The sequence below is a fragment of the Sciurus carolinensis genome, chromosome 12 (assembly GCF_902686445.1).
Source record: "Sciurus carolinensis chromosome 12, mSciCar1.2, whole genome shotgun sequence".
Taxonomy (NCBI): Eukaryota; Metazoa; Chordata; class Mammalia; order Rodentia; family Sciuridae; genus Sciurus; species Sciurus carolinensis.
Genome location: NC_062224.1, coordinates 451,518 through 468,806, shown reverse-complemented (window position 1 = coordinate 468,806; position 17,289 = coordinate 451,518). Strand labels below are relative to the sequence as shown.

Genomic DNA, 17,289 nt, shown 5'->3' with positions numbered 1-17,289 from the left:
AGGCCCAACCCAGGAGACAGTCAAGTTCCTACTGTTTAGGTCCCTGAAAGGTGGCCAGCTAGGTCTCCAGGTGGCCCTGGGAGGTTCCTGCAGGGAACTCCACAGGGTAGTAAACTGTAACACAAAGCATGAGCAAAAGGCACCAGAGGGATCGTTCAGCGAAGCGGGCCACACCAGAGGGTGGAGGGTCAAGTTCTCCCCCTGCAAGAGCCCGAGAGGAAAAAGGAAAAGGTAGGGTGGGGGGGTGGAGGGGTATGGGGGACATTTCTGTGACAGAGACCAGCAGAGGAACAGGTGGGGCCCACGGGAATGAAGCTGACTGGATTTCACCGTTACATCCTGTGCGGGTGTACACCTGTAACAACGCATCTCACCTTACCTGTCATTATAATGCTCCGGGAAGAGTATGGGGGAAGGCGGACAAGGCCCAAAAGGCAGATGCAGAGGCATGTCGCCTTCCACATCCAGCCAGCGCAGGAAGGAAAACAGACTTGGGTGTGAGGCTCCGGCTCTTCCTCTTTGATATTCAAAGGTGCTCCACGTTGCCTGCTCCAGACACACGCACTTCAAAAAACCGGGAAGAAAGTCAACGGAGCCATCCTCCCCGTGTGCAGAAGGCTGCACTGCGCAGACTCACGGAGACAGGTGAGGCGGCACGAGGACAGCAGGTACCCATTCAAACGAAACAAGCATGGTGACCCCACAGCACTTCATCTTTTAGAGAAATGCCAAGCACTCTTGTTAAGGAGACAAACCAATGACGCTTACTGACCAGGGCAAAATAAGCCCATGTCTGTCTAGAGGGCAACCTGGCAACACTCAGGGAAGTCTTTTTTGCCTGAACCGGTTTTCAGACAGCTCATGGGACCTGGTCCTGCAGACTCAGCCACAGGAGTCAGTCACAAAAGGAGATGGGAAAGACCCCAACATCTAAATAGAAGGCCCAGCAAACCGGCAGCTGGCTCTGCTCAGTGGACCACTGAGCGGCACGGGAGCTACGTCAGACGTCTTCACTGGTCCAGGGGCCACCCAACTGTCGCAAACAAGACTCTTAAGCAGCTTTTAAAAGTGCACTTTTTGGGGACTGGGGCTGTGGCTTGGCACTAGAGCACTTGCCAAGCACATGTGAGGCACTGAGTTCAATTCTCAGCACCACATATAACTTAAAGAATAAAAATAAGGGTCTATCAATATCTAAAAAAATATTAAAAATAAATAGGGCGGCGACACAAGGCGCTGCGCTAGGGCAGATCACTGGCTTTCTGAGCAGCAAACATGAATGTTGGAGTTGCCCACAGTGAAGTGAATCCAAATACCCGTGTAATGAACAGCCGGGGTGTGTGGCTGACACATGCGTTGGGAGTTGGCTTGCTTCACATTGTCTTACTCAGCATTCCCTTCTTCAGTGTTCCAGTTGCTTGGACCTTAACAAATATCATACATAATCTGGGGATGTATGTACTTTTGCATGCAGTGAAAGGAACACCTTTTGAAACTCCTGACCAAGGTAAAGCAAGGCTCCTAACTCATTGGGAACAACTGGACTATGGAGTACAGTTTACATCTTCATGGAAGTTTTTCACAATTTCTCCAATAATTCTATATTTTCTGGCAAGTTTCTATACGAAGTATGATCCAACTCACTTCATTTTAAACACAGCTTCTCTTCTGAGTGTGCTTATTCCCAAATAACACAGTGTTTGGATCTTTGGAATTAATAAGTATTATGTTTTAAAACTGAACAAAATTTTTACAGCTACTGAATTTCCTGTAAGGAAGGAGTAGTTAGTGAACTGCACTGTTTCTGTGATAATGTGAAATGAGAGGTATCTACATCAGAGGACCAATTGCTGGTTCTTCATATGCTGTCTTGAAGTGCAGAATTCTACTAAATGATACCTCTGTTTAATACATCTGGTATATTTTGAAGAAAGGCTTTTTAGGCAGGCTGGGCAGGCCCAGTTTATAAGTTAATGGCAGTACAGTGAGGATGTAGTAGATAAATCCAAGGGAGTAAGATATTTGGAAGAAACTAGGACCAGCTTAAATATAATGATGGGCATGACATGAGGAAAAGAAAATTTCCAGTCATTCAGTGACAGTTTAGGCAGACTTAACATAAACCAGAATCATCTCTATAAGTTTATTATAGATTCTTTTTATTATCATATATATTTCTCTTATATATAAGAGGATATATACCTTCTTGTTTCATACAAGCCAGTTTCTGTTCTTATGAGTATGTGGTGTTTTGTTTTGTTTTTGTTTTTTTGTTTTGTTTTGTTTTTTTTTTGCTGGCTCAGTATTATGTGTTGATAGATGAAATTATTTTTGCATTTATTACATTACATAGTTCATGAAGGTCCACTTTTATGACTGATGCTGGAAGAGAGCCAGGTATCTAACAGATAGCTTCTGAGTTAGCATTCCAAGTTTGGAACAAAATAGATTTTACATGGTTTTCTAGACACAAGGCTGCTAATAAACCAATTAGGAAAGTAATTTATTTCAAGCAGTTAAAGTACAGGGTAGTTTATAGGTGTCTGCTGTCTTGGTTAAGCAACTTAATTGGTAAAGTCTGTCACTCCTTAGAAAAGGACTATAAAGTGGACAGCTACACAGCTACCTGTGGGGCAACAGTAACCGCTTCTCTAGCCATAGTATCAAAGTAAGTAATGGACATTTTGTTTTAGGTCTATAGTGAAAGATAAGATTGTCTTTCCTTAGTCCTGCTCTCAACCCCCAGTTTGCTTGTTAATATTTTGCCTTTAATCTTGTGAGCCTTAGTATAGGTAACCCCAAATGGTAACTATTTAGAGTAGTGATTGTATTGAATTCTTGTGAGCTAGGAAAGCTACCTATAGTTGTTAATATTAATTGCAAGAAAAAACCTATACACTACTTCAGAAGTAATCACATTTAAAAAAAAAAAAAGTTCTGATATAAGATGAAACTGAAAAACTGAGTAACATATTTAAACAAAATTGAGTAAAAGGAGTTGTAGATCAAGTTAAAAATCAATTTCTGTCAACAAACTGACTTTTTGGGGTAGTGATCATTGTTTTGTATTTCAAAAGTATTGAGTTTAGAAATCAGTTGTATGATACTGCCTTTGTATGTTTGTCTTTCCCATGTATTTTTAAATAACTGGTAATCTATACTTTAATAAAAATTTTTCCTTGGTGTAAAAATAAATAAATAATAAATAAAAGATACAGGTGCACGTCCATCAGCTTAGCTACGTGTGTTTACACGTCCCTCTACGTCGGCATCCACACACAGGGTGATGAGGCACTCGGGGCGGGGTACACCTTGTCTGGGCACGTGGCACCACGAGTGAGTTTTCAAGCCCTCTTCCCTCTTCTTTTTCTCAGGTTGCTCAAATGAAGATGTGTTGCTTAGCACGTTAGTCAGCTTTTCATCTAAGACCAAATGCCTGAAAGGACCACTCAGGGGAGGGGTTTATTGTGGTTCATGGTTTCAGAGGTCCAGTCCACAGTGGGCTTACTCACTGCTATGGGCCCGAGGCAGAGGAAGCTGTCAGCTCATGGACCAGGGACGCACACACATAGTGCCCAAGGCAACCCCAGGGACCCACTCCTCCAGTCACGCCCCACCTGCCCAGTTCCCACAGTGGTCCATTTGTATTATTGATCCACCCCATGGATCAATGCACCGTGAGGTCTCGGCTCTCGATATCTAATCATTTCACTCTGAACATTCCTGCATGCCTAATGCATGAGCTTGAGACACTTCATATCCAAACCATAACAATTAGGTAATATAAACAAAACTACTTTATTAAATGAATTCACAGAGCAAAGCAGAAAGAGCAAGCAGGAGCACTTGCTAGGTGCCAGGGGCCTCCAGGTGCCTGCTGCTGTCTCAGCAGACCAGGGAGTTTCTCCCCAGGGTCATCAGAAGGGTTCTCGGAGGCGAGGCAGAAGAGTGGCATTAGGAATGCACATTTCTTTGGGCTTGAATTTAAAAGGCAGAGGTATTTAAACAGGACTCAATTATAAACCCACGCACCAGAAGCAAAAACCCAGTTCCTCAGAGCTGCTACCCAGGGGAGGGGGAAGAACCCACTGAGCCAAGACAAGCACTACATAATAGTACAGTCCTGAGAACCAGCAACGCTTCTACTGAAGCATCTCACTCCAGGGTCCACTTCCAGGTTTCTAATGCAACACATACGGACAGCAAGACACTCTGGGACCAGGGGTGGAGCTCAGCGGAAGAGTGTGTGCTTAGCACGCGCAAGGCCCTGGATGCAATCACCAGCACCAAAGATGAAGGGGAAGACACAAATCAGACAAAACAGCACACAGATGTACCTTTAAAAACGCCATCAACACAGCACAAGGACCCTCGGGACCCTCACCCTCCCGCTGCGTGGGCTGCAAGGCCCAGGCCGCCGCCGGGGTTCCCTAGGCGCTGTGCCGCAGGCCTAGGCTGCGTATCTTTTCTCTCCTTCATGCTTGGCTTTGTGGTACTTGCGGTAGTCACTGTACAGTTCTTTAAAGACGTCTCTGGCCCCCGGCTGCAGTGAGGCGCGAAGGAACTGGACATCGGGCTCGATGCAGAGGTCCAGGATGAGGTAGATGCCCTCCTGCAGCAGGTCCTTCACCGCGGGGTACAAGGTCACCTGGGAAGCAAGGCGGAGCTCTGGGCCTGGACTGGCAGCACCACAGTCTCAGGGTTTTGGATGGTGAATTTTTAAAAAATGTTTGTTTTTTAGATGTTGATAGACCTTTATTTTATTCATTTATTTACACATGGTGCTGAGAATTGAACCCAGTGCCTCACGCATGCTAGGCAAGCGCTCTACCACGGAGCCACAACCCCAGTCCAGATGGCTAATTTTTAAGACACGAAAAGTTCAACCTGTACAATGCTCAGATCACTGGCCAACACACAAAACACCTCCGCATGGCTGCACGGTGCCTGGGACAGACGGGCAGTTCAAACCGCTCACCCCAAGCCAGCAACGTGGAGGTGCGGTCGTACCCAGGCGGGCCCAGGATGAAGGCAGCCGCAGGAGCCTACCTGTTTCCACTGTGGCTGCCGACCACGGGGGGGACAGGGCTGTGGAGGCCCCGCTGGGCACGCGCCCGCCCCACCCTGCAGCCTGCCTCTCGGGAAGGTCCTCCTGCAGAAGCAGAGGGTGCAGTCTGCCACGCTGCTCTTGCCGTTGGCACTGACTGACCTGAACACACTGTCTGCGGGGATTGGCAGCACTCTCAGGAGAAGCCTCCGGTGCACAGGGAGGGAGCCTTTCTTCACTACTGAATTTAAACACCAGGAGGGCTATGACGTACACTGCGCTAAAACAACACCGTGGATAAGCGAGCACTAGGCCTGAGAGCAAGGCCAGGAGACCAGAGCCTTTCCTGAGCCCGCATCGGAATCACGGTGACCCAGGGCTGCAGCTTGCTTTCTTGGCCCTTAGTGAACTGATCTCACTGCCTCATTTTATTCTTCAGTAGAAGAACATGATGCCGGTTTTTCTTTCATTAAGTTTGTATATTTATGACTCAGTGCTTGGGAAATACCACAATTCACACAAATGCTACAAAAATGCCGTCGCCAAACGACGGGTGCAAGTGCCACTCAAGGACCTCTGGCATTCTGCAGTCTGCACTCCACCAGACGAGGACCCAGCCACCCACACACATGGCCAGGTGGTGCCCAGCCCACTGCCCACACAGAAGATGGACAGGACCACTGGCAGAGGCCAGCATAGGGTGGGTTAGATCATCATTCAGCAGTTAGACTTGCCTGAAGCAGGGGCAGGGAGGTGTGCTGAGAAGCCCACTCAGTCAGACACCCCTGGAGAAAGGAGACCTATGTTCCAGACGCCCCGTGCACGCACCCTGACTTGCTTACCACGCCTGCAGGGGAGGCTGGCTCCTTCACAGCGTGCAGTGTGTGCAATGCACAGCAGATGGACACCCAGGAGCTCCCCCTGGAGTGCTGTCCTGGCCTGCTGCTGTGTGCTTCCACCTAGGGTCATTTCAACAAGTGGTCACGCAGCCCAGGTTTTAGTCCTGCAGCAAATGTACAGAGGGTACCACAGACTTTGGAAAATAGGTAAGGACATCCCAATGTGAGATGGCTCAAGCCAGGCATGTGTGAGCCAGAGCATGGAGTCAGAGAGTCGGAATAACCTGACCAAACCTGCCTGCCTCTCCACCTCGCCATCTGCCTTGAGTGTCTGCGGGCTGCTGGAACTCACACATGGCGACCCCAAGAGCTAAGGTCCAGCTCAGGCTGCAGAGGGGTCCAGACCTAAGGCCCCTTTCTCCTTAGTCTGGTCCCACGACAGTTCTTCTTCTTGCCTCTGAGTGGCACATCAACTGTCAGATCACTCAGGGGACAAACCAAACCAGTGCCCAGTTTGTGCTAGAGTGACAGAGAACCAGGGAGGCCTGGCACCTCCCAGGTGAGGCTCCACTCAGGCCTTACGGCTGCCCCACAGCAACACCATGTACACCTTGCCACGCACAGGACAGTGGGCTCAGAGCCACTTGCCTTTCAGGGGAGAAGCACTCAAGGGCTATGAAAAAAGACCCCGGGGGCTGGGCACAGTGGCATAGGCCGGTAATCCCAGCAGCTCAGGAAGCTGGGGCAGGAGGATCCCAAGTTCAAAGCCAGCCTCGGCAATTTAACAAGGCCCTAAGCAACTCAGCAAGAACCTGTCTCAAAACAAAAAGGGCTGGGGATGTGGCTCAGTGGTTGAGTGCCCTGGGTTCACTCCCCATTTCTAACAAATATAAGAGGACCCTAGGGAGACACTCAGCCTGGACCTCACCTTCTGTGCCTCCGTCACATACTGGGCCACCAGGAAGGGGGACGATGTGGTGAAGTCCTCGGGCCGCGCGGCGACGTGGCTGTACATCCGCTGGACTAGGCGTGCACACTCCAGGACCACCGGCAGGCCATCCGCACCTCCTACAGATGCAAGGGTCGACGGTCAGCTCCAAACACGGCACAGTGAGACCAGCTTCTCTGGTCCTGTCTCTGCCACAAACAGAGACACCTCGAGTCTCCACCTTTTCCAGGCTCTCTGATTGGCTTACTTTGAAGGAGAAGGGAAAAAAGATATGTCCAAATATTTACTTACATAACAAAGGGAGAATGTTCACAACACTCAAGAGCACATGGGATGTTTAAAAGTCCCACCAGAAATCCAAGACTTTCAGGATGGCATCTAGAATTGCTACTGCATTTTAATAGGAAACGGATTTCTATAAGGCAGACTAAAATGGAAAAAACTGTCTTACAAAAAAATAATGGTATACTGATATTACATGGTTGTGTGAGGTTTTCTTGTGATGGACAGATGGATCAGGGACTTTACATTGTCACCACGCAGCCTCCCATCTACCGGGACCCACTTTCCTGCAGCCCTGCAGGACCCCAGACCCTGACTTGGTCCCGAGAACTCCCCTCCCACAGCCTATGCCTTCCCTGCTTGGCTCAGTAGGCGGCAAGCCCAGTTCTGTAAGTCTGAAAAACACTAGCAAATGTAGTGACGCAGGGCAGATTAGCCACAGCTGTCCGGGGCTGGGCCAAGAGGGCAGGGCCTTGGGGCAGCCAGAGGAGGCAGGGGGGAATGCCCTGGCCAGCCGCTGCTGCGGCTGTCAGGATGCACAGTCCTGCACTCTAAGCAGAGGTGGTCTGTCACACAGACGCTGGACCTCAGTAAGCCTGACTCTGAGGACACGCAACACGTTTTGGAAACCCTGAAAGAGCAGACAAGCGTTTCTAATGGGTGCAGTTTTTGAGTGTGATTCCTCTGAAGCTGGAGAACGGCAGCACTCAGGAAGCGCTTCAGCGGCACGTGCAGCAGCCCGCGCTGCTCTAACACCCACCATCTCCCCTCCTCAGCCGCTCGCCACACCGTTCACAGCGAGCCCCTGGCGTGGGCCATTCCGCCACTGACTTCACGCGCGGCCACTTAGGAGCGCCTCAGACACGACAGGAGGAGAATGACAATCAGACACGGAGACCGGGCTGGCCCACGCGCACACAGCAGGACATGGGACAAAGGACACGAGGGCAGGCTGCGGCCATGCAGGCGGCACCGTCAGAACAGCTCTCAGGCACTGCAAGGTGTCATCTGTGGGGACAGAACACGGGAGCCACCACCTGCAGGGCCGGGCTGGGGCAGGGAGGGGACCTGGCTCCCACCTGCTCCCTGCTGAGCACAGAAGGCTGCGCAGCTCGCTGTGCCCAGCAGGCAGGGCGGCTGCACCTGCCCTCCTCCAGTGCAGGAAGGGCCTGTGCTTACCGCGCAGCCTGGAGCACACGTGGGACCCGTGAACGCCTGCTCCGGTCAGCCCAGGCTGCTGGGCTGGGCTCCCTGACACCCGAGGGGACCCAAAACTCCTGTCTGACCAGTGCATCCTACCACGCCTGGTCCCCAGGCTTGAGCACCAAGACTTGACTTCAAAACCATGACATAAACTGCAAGTCCTACTTGAGTACAACCCTTCCCAGTGAGAACTTCCCCAGATCCGAAATGCAGACAGCACTCACAACTTCAGAGCTGAGAGACCCAGACACGGTCCCGGGTACTGCCACGCAGAGTGATTCCCAGGGAACGAGGCACAACACATCCGGTTCAGGATGGAGGGAAGGTGCAGGGCCTTCCCTCTGCCAAGCTGCCAACGGGAAAGCTGTGCACCCTGCTCCTTCTGCCTCCCGCAAACCACAAACTCAAGGGCAGGAACACAGTTGTCATCTCTGTCTGTGCCTCTCTTTTGGTACGGGAGCACTTTACCACTGAGTCACACTGAGACAGGGTCTTACTAAGTTGCTGAGGCTGGCTTGGAACTTGCAATCCTCCTGTCTCAGCCTCCTGAACTGGCTGTAGTCGTTTTTATATCTCCTGTATAAGCTATGTGGTCAATAAAAATTTCCTAATAGCTCAGTGGCAGAGCACTTGCCTCGCATGTGTGAGGCACTGGGTTTGATCCTAGGCACCACATAAAAATAAAATAAAATAACGCCACGCTGTCTATCTACAACTACAAAGAAAAGTTTCCTAAATCTAGATACTTTTCTTTCTAAAAAAAGAATTGTTTCAATTACAGATGCTAAATGTGTCCACTATTTTAAATATGGAAAAATGAGTTTTATTTTTTCTTTAATATCTTGAAGTATTCATTTGATGATCTGAACAGTTCTCTCATTTGAACTCAGCTGAGTACTTTTATTTCAGTCACACCTGTGGCCAGACACACCACGTGATAAATACACTTGGAACTGTCTCTCTGAGGCTGCTATTCTGAATTACCTTTGTCTTTCTGCCGCCCTTCATGCATAACTGAAAACACCAGTCTATTGAAGGAGTTCAAGAAAGATGGGATGGCCTTCAGCATTACCTGCAATGACAGACAAGAGAACAGAGTGAGCAAGCGTCCACCTGCTTCCTTCCTCACCTTGCCTCGCAGGATGCTCAGAACAGGTGCACCCAGGCAGGCTCCTCCGGCCTCATCTCTGGTGTGACTGCTCGCCCATTGTGCACTCGGCTCCTTAACGCTTGCCTCCACCATCTGGGGTACAGGTTCCATGCTGCGCAACTTCTAGAAGCTGGTGGACAACCCTGGTCCAGAGACCGCTGAAGCTGTGCTTTTCTCTAAGCTGGTTCTGACCCTCCTGGAAAGAGGTAGCAAAATCCAACTTATCCAGGGAGAAGTGGTGCTAGGAAAAGGGCCTCACGAGCAAATCCACTTAGAATGGGGCAAGTCTTGTTCAGTGATGAAGGTTGCTGGGGTTCTGTCTTAACAAGTGACTAAAATGACAAACCTCCCATACACTCAGCCCTCCGCTGGGTCATGCCACACACGGTCCAACCAGGCAGCCACGTGCGAAGTTCACATTAAACCAGTGCACACACCCATCACAGTTAGGTGTGCAGCTCTGAGTCACACCAGCCATGCCGGCCACCCACAGCCAGGCTGTCAGCAGGCTAGCGGTCATTGCACTGGACAATACAGAGGCCACTGAGCACTTTACTGGATAGCTTCGCTCTGCTGTGTGCATGCAGCAATGCTCTGGGCAGCACTGCACAGGACTGATCACTGGCATGTTCAGAGAGGTGGACTCTGCAAGGGTCCCAGAGCTCCACCACTCCCAGGCCTCCCCTTGCCCTCTGTTGTCTCATGATGCAAAGTCCACAAATCCAGGGCAGACCCTCCACATGGCCTCCTTATGTGGCTGGGACAAGTCACCTGCCTCTGTGTGTGTGCCTCAGCTTCTTCCTCACAGAACAGAAACAATGATGGGCTCTCACAGGACTGAGACGACACAAGGGCCACTGGCCTCCCGCTGCACCCTCAAGTGTCCCAGAGGCTCATGGGCATCTGTGCCAATGTGAACTCACTATGGTCACCTGTGCACCCTCTCCACTGGCCACAGCAGCACCAGGTGAGTATGGGTCATGGCGCATGTTCATCCAATCAATCGCTGAGACATCTGGCTAAGACACTCATGTGTTCGTGCCTGGTTCCACTAACGCTCATGTATCTGTGCCTGGTTCCACAAACTGCTCATGTGTTCATGCCCAGTTCCTCTAACACTCACGTGTTCACACCTGGTTCCGCTAACACTCATGTGTTCACGCCTGGTTCCGCTAACACTCATGTGTTCACGCCTGGTTCTACTAAGTGCTCACATGCTCACACCTAGTTCTACTAAGTGCTCCTGTGTTCATGTCTGGTTTCACGAAATGCTCACATGATGGTGGTTTTGTAGGAGAGCCACATAGCTTCCTCACATTTCATCGCTTCACGAAATCCTCCAACTTTTGCAAAATTCTGCAGTCTTGGACTGTGCCTGACTTGTGCTGTAGGTGCACTACAGGCATCAAACAACCGACAGGACACTGACAGGAGAGACAGGGCCACAGGCGATGGATGGCTGGGGAAGGTTCTAGAGTGAACCCAACTTGAAGAGTGCTTAGCTTGCCAGAGACCATTTGTCTGAAAAACTGCACTGCCAGCAGGTCTCCCTCCCCAGAACAGCCGACCCTGGAGAACCCTGTATTTATGAAGACGTGTGTACTTCACGTGCATGAGTCCCCACTGCACCCAGTGCTCCCCAGGACCCTGGCCCAGGACACCAGCCCTGCCCAGCAGTGTCACCACCAGAGGGGTGAGCGCCCCCTCACGGGCAGCAACGGTGAGGAAGCACACGTGCAGTGACTGCCAGCTAACTGCACTTTGCGCTGTGAAGCACCAAAGGCAGTCTACTCTGAAGCTGGACCAGGGGCCTCAGTCCCTCCACCACTTGAACTTGAACCCAATAGACTCCAGCAAGGCAGTGGTCTATTCAAACATGAGCCCCCTGAGTTCCAGTAACAAGTACCATGTGATGTGCTAGACCCAGAGAGAACGCACGTGGCTCAGTGCTAGGGACGAGCAGCTCTGTGCTCAGAGAAGCCACGCCCTGGAGCTCACTAGAGCCAAGCAGTCTGCTTAGCAAAGCACCTGGTCGTGTTCCACAGACACCATGGACTGCCTTCCTGAAGGCTGGCGTCCCCCTGCCCACGCTGGAGGCTGCGGCAGCCTTGCCCCTTCTCACCTTCGGATGACACTGCAGGATGGAGAAGAGCACACTGTGCAGCCCTAAGAAGACTCTGCCATACTCTGGAGGCCTCAGGTGATCCAGGGGGACCGTCAAGAGGATGCTGAAGGCCAGACTGACGTGGTGGGGGTTGCTGATGGCCTCCTCGCCCTGCCGCAGCAGGGCAGCCAGGACATCTAGAATGGGTTCGACCACTGTGAGCACCACAGGCCGCTCCTGACAAGCCTCTCGGTTTTGCAGCTACAGGGTCAGAAGGGTAAAGGAAGAAAGCGAAAGTGATTCTCTAAGAAACACAAATGCTGAGCACTGGCAGGCAGATGCGACTATCCATGCTCCAAAATGAACTGGTGAAGGGAGAGGCAGCCAGAGTCCACACCCAAGGCACCTGCCGTGGACACGGACCCTTCCTGTTGGACTCATGTACTGCACAGAGAAGCGATCTTCACAAGGAGCCGATACATCCAACTTCTCACAAGAAAACTAGATGTTAGACATACGTGGCAACGTTTTCTCCATAGGCCACCAGTTCCACAGGTCTGTGACCAAACACAACTGGTTAAACTTCTTTAAATCACATCTAAAGATGTCCAGTCATTGTTTCAGAAAAAAAGAGAACAGGCTGGAGACGAGTAATGGCTTGAACCCTCCCAGCATTCAAGCTGACCCCAGAGCCCCTGGCTGTGTGAAGGACAGGCCACATGCATAAGAGGAAGTGAAGAGCTTTCAGCCTGCATGGCATGGGGTCATCCACATGCCATCACCACCCTGCCCCTGCCCAAATGGCCCTCTGCTTGGGACGCACAACGCACACGCGTGGCCACGACCTGCTTTGGCCACGGTGCACTTGGGGAACATGGGAGGGTGAAGTTCGCTTTCCGGAGCCTGTCCCTCTGGGCATACGCTGACCCAGAGCAGTTTCCTTAGGCGGCGAGGCCAGACAGGACTAGGGACAATGGTGAGCAGATGCTGCCCTGGGCACCATAGCCAGGAGGCTCGGGTCGGGCTCATCTGGGGCGGAGGTGCCAAGCCTGGCCCAAGATGAACTAGGACTTTGTTCAAGTGAAGCAAAGTCAAGAGATGGCTGGATACAGGTCCCGGGTAGGAGGACACGAGCATCCACTTCAAGGGCACCCCCTCACCCGCACGCATGCTCTGCACAGAGCACAGCATCTGGGGGAAGAGCGAGCCCCAGCCGCTCCTCCCTGCGTCCAGCCGCCTGGCACATCCCCCAGGCGTGACCCCCAGCGCTCCTGATGCCCTTCTGCATCCCATGCCAGTGCTGCAGACGGGACACACAAACTGGGTTGCGGCCCACAGTCACCTCCAGGAGGCAGCCCCAGAAACAGGGCCCCAAGCCAGAGCGGGCACTGGCCGTCTTCAGGGAAGGGGCCACTCACCGTCAGAGCGGAGATTATCTGGGGACAGGCACGCCACAGCAGGCCTGCTTTCTCTCCACTGAGCGGGCAGCTTAGTAGCAGCTTGAGCAATCTGACAGCAGACAAAGCAGCCTGAAACGAAGGGGGGTTCAGCACTGACCCACCAGCCCCCACTGCAGGAGACACAGCAGCCCTGGAGAGCCACGCAATGGGCAGCGGGGAGGCCTATGGTGAGGGGGCGCGGCACCCAGAGGCAGGGGAGGTGGCACAGCTCTGGCGAAGCAGGGCCTCTCAGGACCTCTCAGTCAGGCTCGCAGAGGGGCCAGGACAGCGAGCTCAGCCATCTCACCAGCACTGGGGAGAGGACACTGGCTGTCGCTCAGAGCAGGAACACTGGTTTACAAACAGGAAGGGCTGGAAAAAGAGGCTGGGTGAGGTGCCATGGTCCCAGGCAATGGCTTCAAGCCAGGGCACGAGTGGACAGGTACCTACTGCCCACCGAGCATGTCACACCTTGGGTTCTGGCCTCACAACAGCCACTTGGTCCCTAACACTGTGCAGCCCCATACCCTGGCCTCGGCCTGCTCACCTCCCTCTGGCGGAGCCTCAAAGCCCACGTGCTCCCGCGCTCACTTGCTCACTCACCACCCTCTGCTCTGGCGACCAGCACCCTGCCTGCAATGTGCCCACCCGCCCGCCCCTCCAAATCCTGCCATCCTTCAACCCTCAGTGCAAGGCCCCCTCCCCCTGAAGACCTCTGACCGGCTGGTCTACACAGAAACCTGGAGGCTCACTGAAGGAAGCCCAGAGGTACAGAGGCCCAGCTGTGTCACAGAAACACAGTCAAGTCCCAGAGACGGGTGAGCACACAGCAGGGGAGTGGCTGGGCAGAGCCCTGTGCTCACCAGGAGGTGCTGTGCTATCCCTGCACTCTCCATCCTCCCCCAAATCCCAAACTGCCTGCTCTAGCCCTCCTCCCACCCCATCAAAACCAGTCACAGGGTGCTAACAGGGGCCAGGAGTGAAGTCAGCTGGACCAGAGGCCATGGCTACATTCCTGGCCTATCAACTGTCAGCCCCAAGTGATAAGGCGTCTGACCCGTCAGTGCCTGGGACACCCAGAGGAGCTGATTCCAACACCCCGTACTGTGCGTGTGTGTCGGTGCCTGTGGGCAGTGCCACCAAGGCTTTCTGAGGAATGGCACAGGACCTGCACGGGGCTGCAGGCCCACACGCTTCTCCAATGCTGGCCTGTGGGCTATGTGCCCATATCAGGCCATCTTCATGGACATGTGGAGAACAGGTCAGCACTGGGTGCGTGTCACCCTGGCTTCTGCACAGTAAGAAGGCAACTGGTAATCTGGACAACTCCCCTTTGAAATCAAGGGCTCCTCCCAAGGCTGGGCTCCTGCCCACAGGCTCCTGCCTCCCTCCTGTTCTCAGCGTGGATCTGCTCGCTTAGTTCAAGGATGAGCAGAATCTCAAACAAGCTCTCCCACTGGGCCTACCACACAGGCAGAGGGAGGCTACCTGCCTGCAGATCTGCCATCCACACGTGACGGACATCCAGGCCCTGAAGAATAGACCGGACCACCAGCCCAAAGTCCTCCATAGTCCCAGCCTCCAACATCTGGGTGAGCAGGGCTCCCAAGTGAGGCTCAATATCCTGGGCAGCCAGAGCAGGGATGTCAGGATCTGCGGGAAAAAAAACCAAGGCATAAGATGCGATGTGAGCCAGAGTGGCCGCAGCGGGCAGTGTGCAGCCACGCAGACTAGTGAGCACAGGAGTGCTGCTGAGCACAGCAGGGAACACAGCCCGGCCAGGCGACATGTGCCCCCGAGTCACACTTAGGAAAGCGCCCTTGGCAACAGCAGGCTCGGGGACAGCGCACTCTGCCCACAGCAGACTGGCAACTGGTGCCTGTGTCCTTAGTGAGTCCTGGAAATTCAGTAGCGGGGCAGGAGTGGGAGTGTCCTTTTAACTAGACAGGAATGTTGAAAAGAGCAGAAGAAGCCTACCCCCAGGAACGTCAGGGGAGTCATCTGGCCCTCTGCCTCTGGCCCAGCTTGCTCCTCCAGCTAACTGACCACCCTGTGTTGCCAGAATTCCTTCCACTTCCCAGTCTGTACCCACTACTCACAGTACTGGGGACGGGACCACAAGTTCTCCGGGAGACGGAAGTAAGTCTAAGTCTCCTACAAGCCATGGACCCTAGACTCATGGCCTCTGGGCCTCATTCCCCTCATCTGCAGTGGCACTACAGCATTGACTCCTGTGGCCAGCAGAGAGGACACTCATGGACAGTCCTCCTGTGCACCCCCACCTCCACCTGCCCACCACCCTCACACAGCTGGGCTTGGCCGTGTGCACCCTCATGCCCAATCCCCGAGTTCCGGCTGGGTGTCCAGTATCTCATGGCCTCTCCCTGCGATCCATGCAGACGCTGTCATTTCTCAGGTCAAAGCCAGCAGCCCACTGCTGCAGAGTAGACCTACTCCTAGGACAACCAATGCTAAAACTGGTTTCTGTGACCCCAGAGAGGCGGTCTGTTCACTGCCAAAAGCATTCTTCATAAAGGCTCATAGGTCCATGCTGAAAGCCATCTCTGAGCCACCAAGGACACAGAGACCTCCATGTCGCTCACCTGTGGGGCCACCCTCCAGTTCTCTGGGGCCACCTTTGCATTCCCTGTCCCTCCCCAGTGCCTTGAGCCACTCCTTGCAAGGCATCTCTCCTAGATGGCTCACCACTCTGCCACTTCCCTGGACAGTCACGTAGTTCAGGAGTGAGGGCTGGCCTCACCACAGCTGAGGCTCTGTCCCTGGGGTCAGGCATGTATGCCCAGGGACGTGAGAGGCAGGGTTTAAAGACTGCCTCACCTCACCAGGGCGGGCAGGGGATGGGGACAAGGCACTCTGTTAACAAAGAGAGAGAGTGGCCAGAGCTGCAGATCCCCAGCTGCTGGTGCCTGGGAAGCTCACTTAGGATGCTACTGCTGGTCCGAATGGAAGGCTAGGTCTCAGCCCCCATAGGAAGGGGAACACCACCCCTTCAAAGACTTGCTGACGGAAGACACGGCAGCGGGTCCAACTCTTCAGCTGACCCATAGTCCAGCTGGAGGAGAAGGCACTGATGGGACAACGGCAGCCTTGTTCAGACCACCCTCAGGCCTGGCGCGGACCCAGGAAGGCCAGGTGGCTTCACTTCCTCCAAGGCCCCATTGACCCTCACAGCTTCTCTGTGGGAAAGAGAGCTCAGCACATGCTGAGGGTCAGGCTGGGCCCAACTCCCCAGCTTCACCTCAAAAGACTGTCCTAGGTGGGTGCAGTGGTCATGACTGCAATCCCAGCCAATGAGGAGGAGGCTGGGGCAAGAGGATCGCAGGCTGAAGGCCGGCATCAGCAACTTAGCAAAGTTCTGTCTCAAAACAAAACCAAAAGGGCTGGGGGTGTTGCTAGTGGTAGAGCACACAGGGTGGAGTCCCCAGCACCATAAACATAAGACAAGACTGTCCTAACTCCCAGCCCAGTCCCTTACCAATGACTGCAACAAAAAAGAAAGCCCTATGCCAACTGTGGTGAGCTTCTTAGAGCAGGACAATGACCTGCTGACCTTCGTGAGCCTTTGGAGAGAAGTGAAAGTGTGTGTCATTTTGTGTACGAGTGAGGGTAATATATCTCCATGACTTTCATTGTATAATCTACTCATTTTTAAATGAGGTACTCAAAAACACTAACCTAGCCCTTGCTTATGGTAAATTATGTCACAGGAAAACTATTAACCCACTAGTACAACACAGCGCGGGGATGGTGAGAGCACAGCACCCGCACACCGAACCACGGCATTTTAACCTCTGCACCTGCCTCCAGCCCTCACACACGGCACGTGCGCTCTCTGTAGTTGTAATCACAGCATATTCCGCTCTTTATGTTGTGGGACTCTTGCTTCACACTGATACTTGCTCACTAGTTCTGAAGAGCCTGTAATTATCACTGCAGGGCTGCAGTGACCCACTAACCTCAGCCCTGGGACAGCAGGGAGACGACAGCTCTTTCACTGAGCTGCTACTGAGCTGCTGAGGTCCGGGTGAGCGGGCCCGAGGGCGACCTCCACTAACAGCCTGCAGTAAGCCACGCTGAGCGGGACCTGGCTTCCCACTGTCCCTGTGTGGCACCTTGCCAAGACAGCAGGTATTGCTTGCTCCCTGGCGCTGCCCTTGAGGAGCCCTAGGAGGCCCCTACAATTGAGCCATTTGCAATTTTTTTTTAAGTTGGCAGATTTTACATCTTTTAAAAATCAAGTTATAGCCCTTAGAAT

At 52.9% G+C, this 17,289-nt stretch overlaps 2 protein-coding genes across 7 annotated transcripts in view; one reads left to right on the top strand and one right to left on the bottom strand.

Annotated features, from left to right (window-relative positions):
- The first annotated feature begins 1,270 nt into the window (after positions 1–1,270).
- On the top strand, positions 1,271–1,692 carry LOC124962272 (ORM1-like protein 1). The gene has a single exon (XM_047521477.1). It carries the CDS (start codon positions 1,276–1,278, stop codon positions 1,690–1,692), a length of 417 nt encoding a protein of 138 aa, XP_047377433.1. The 5' UTR covers positions 1,271–1,275.
- Positions 1,693–3,779: 2,087 nt separating this feature from the next.
- Urb2 (URB2 ribosome biogenesis homolog) overlaps positions 3,780–17,289 on the bottom strand; it is a 22,873-nt gene continuing 9,363 nt past the window's right edge. For 3 of the 6 annotated variants that reach the window (XM_047520902.1, XM_047520903.1, XM_047520904.1), the window contains 6 exons: positions 14,506–14,666; positions 12,993–13,103; positions 11,593–11,835; positions 9,305–9,392; positions 6,815–6,954; positions 3,780–4,648 (listed from right to left, as the gene is read on the bottom strand). In XM_047520902.1, the coding sequence (XP_047376858.1) occupies positions 4,451–4,648; positions 6,815–6,954; positions 9,305–9,392; positions 11,593–11,835; positions 12,993–13,103; positions 14,506–14,666 (941 nt within the window). In that variant the 3' untranslated portion in view covers positions 3,780–4,450. Of the gene's footprint in view, positions 4,649–5,889; positions 6,051–6,814; positions 7,082–9,304; positions 9,393–11,592; positions 11,836–12,992; positions 13,104–14,501; positions 14,667–17,289 lie in introns of those variants that run through there. The other 3 variants (XR_007104341.1, XM_047520905.1, XM_047520906.1) reach the window with 3 other exon arrangements.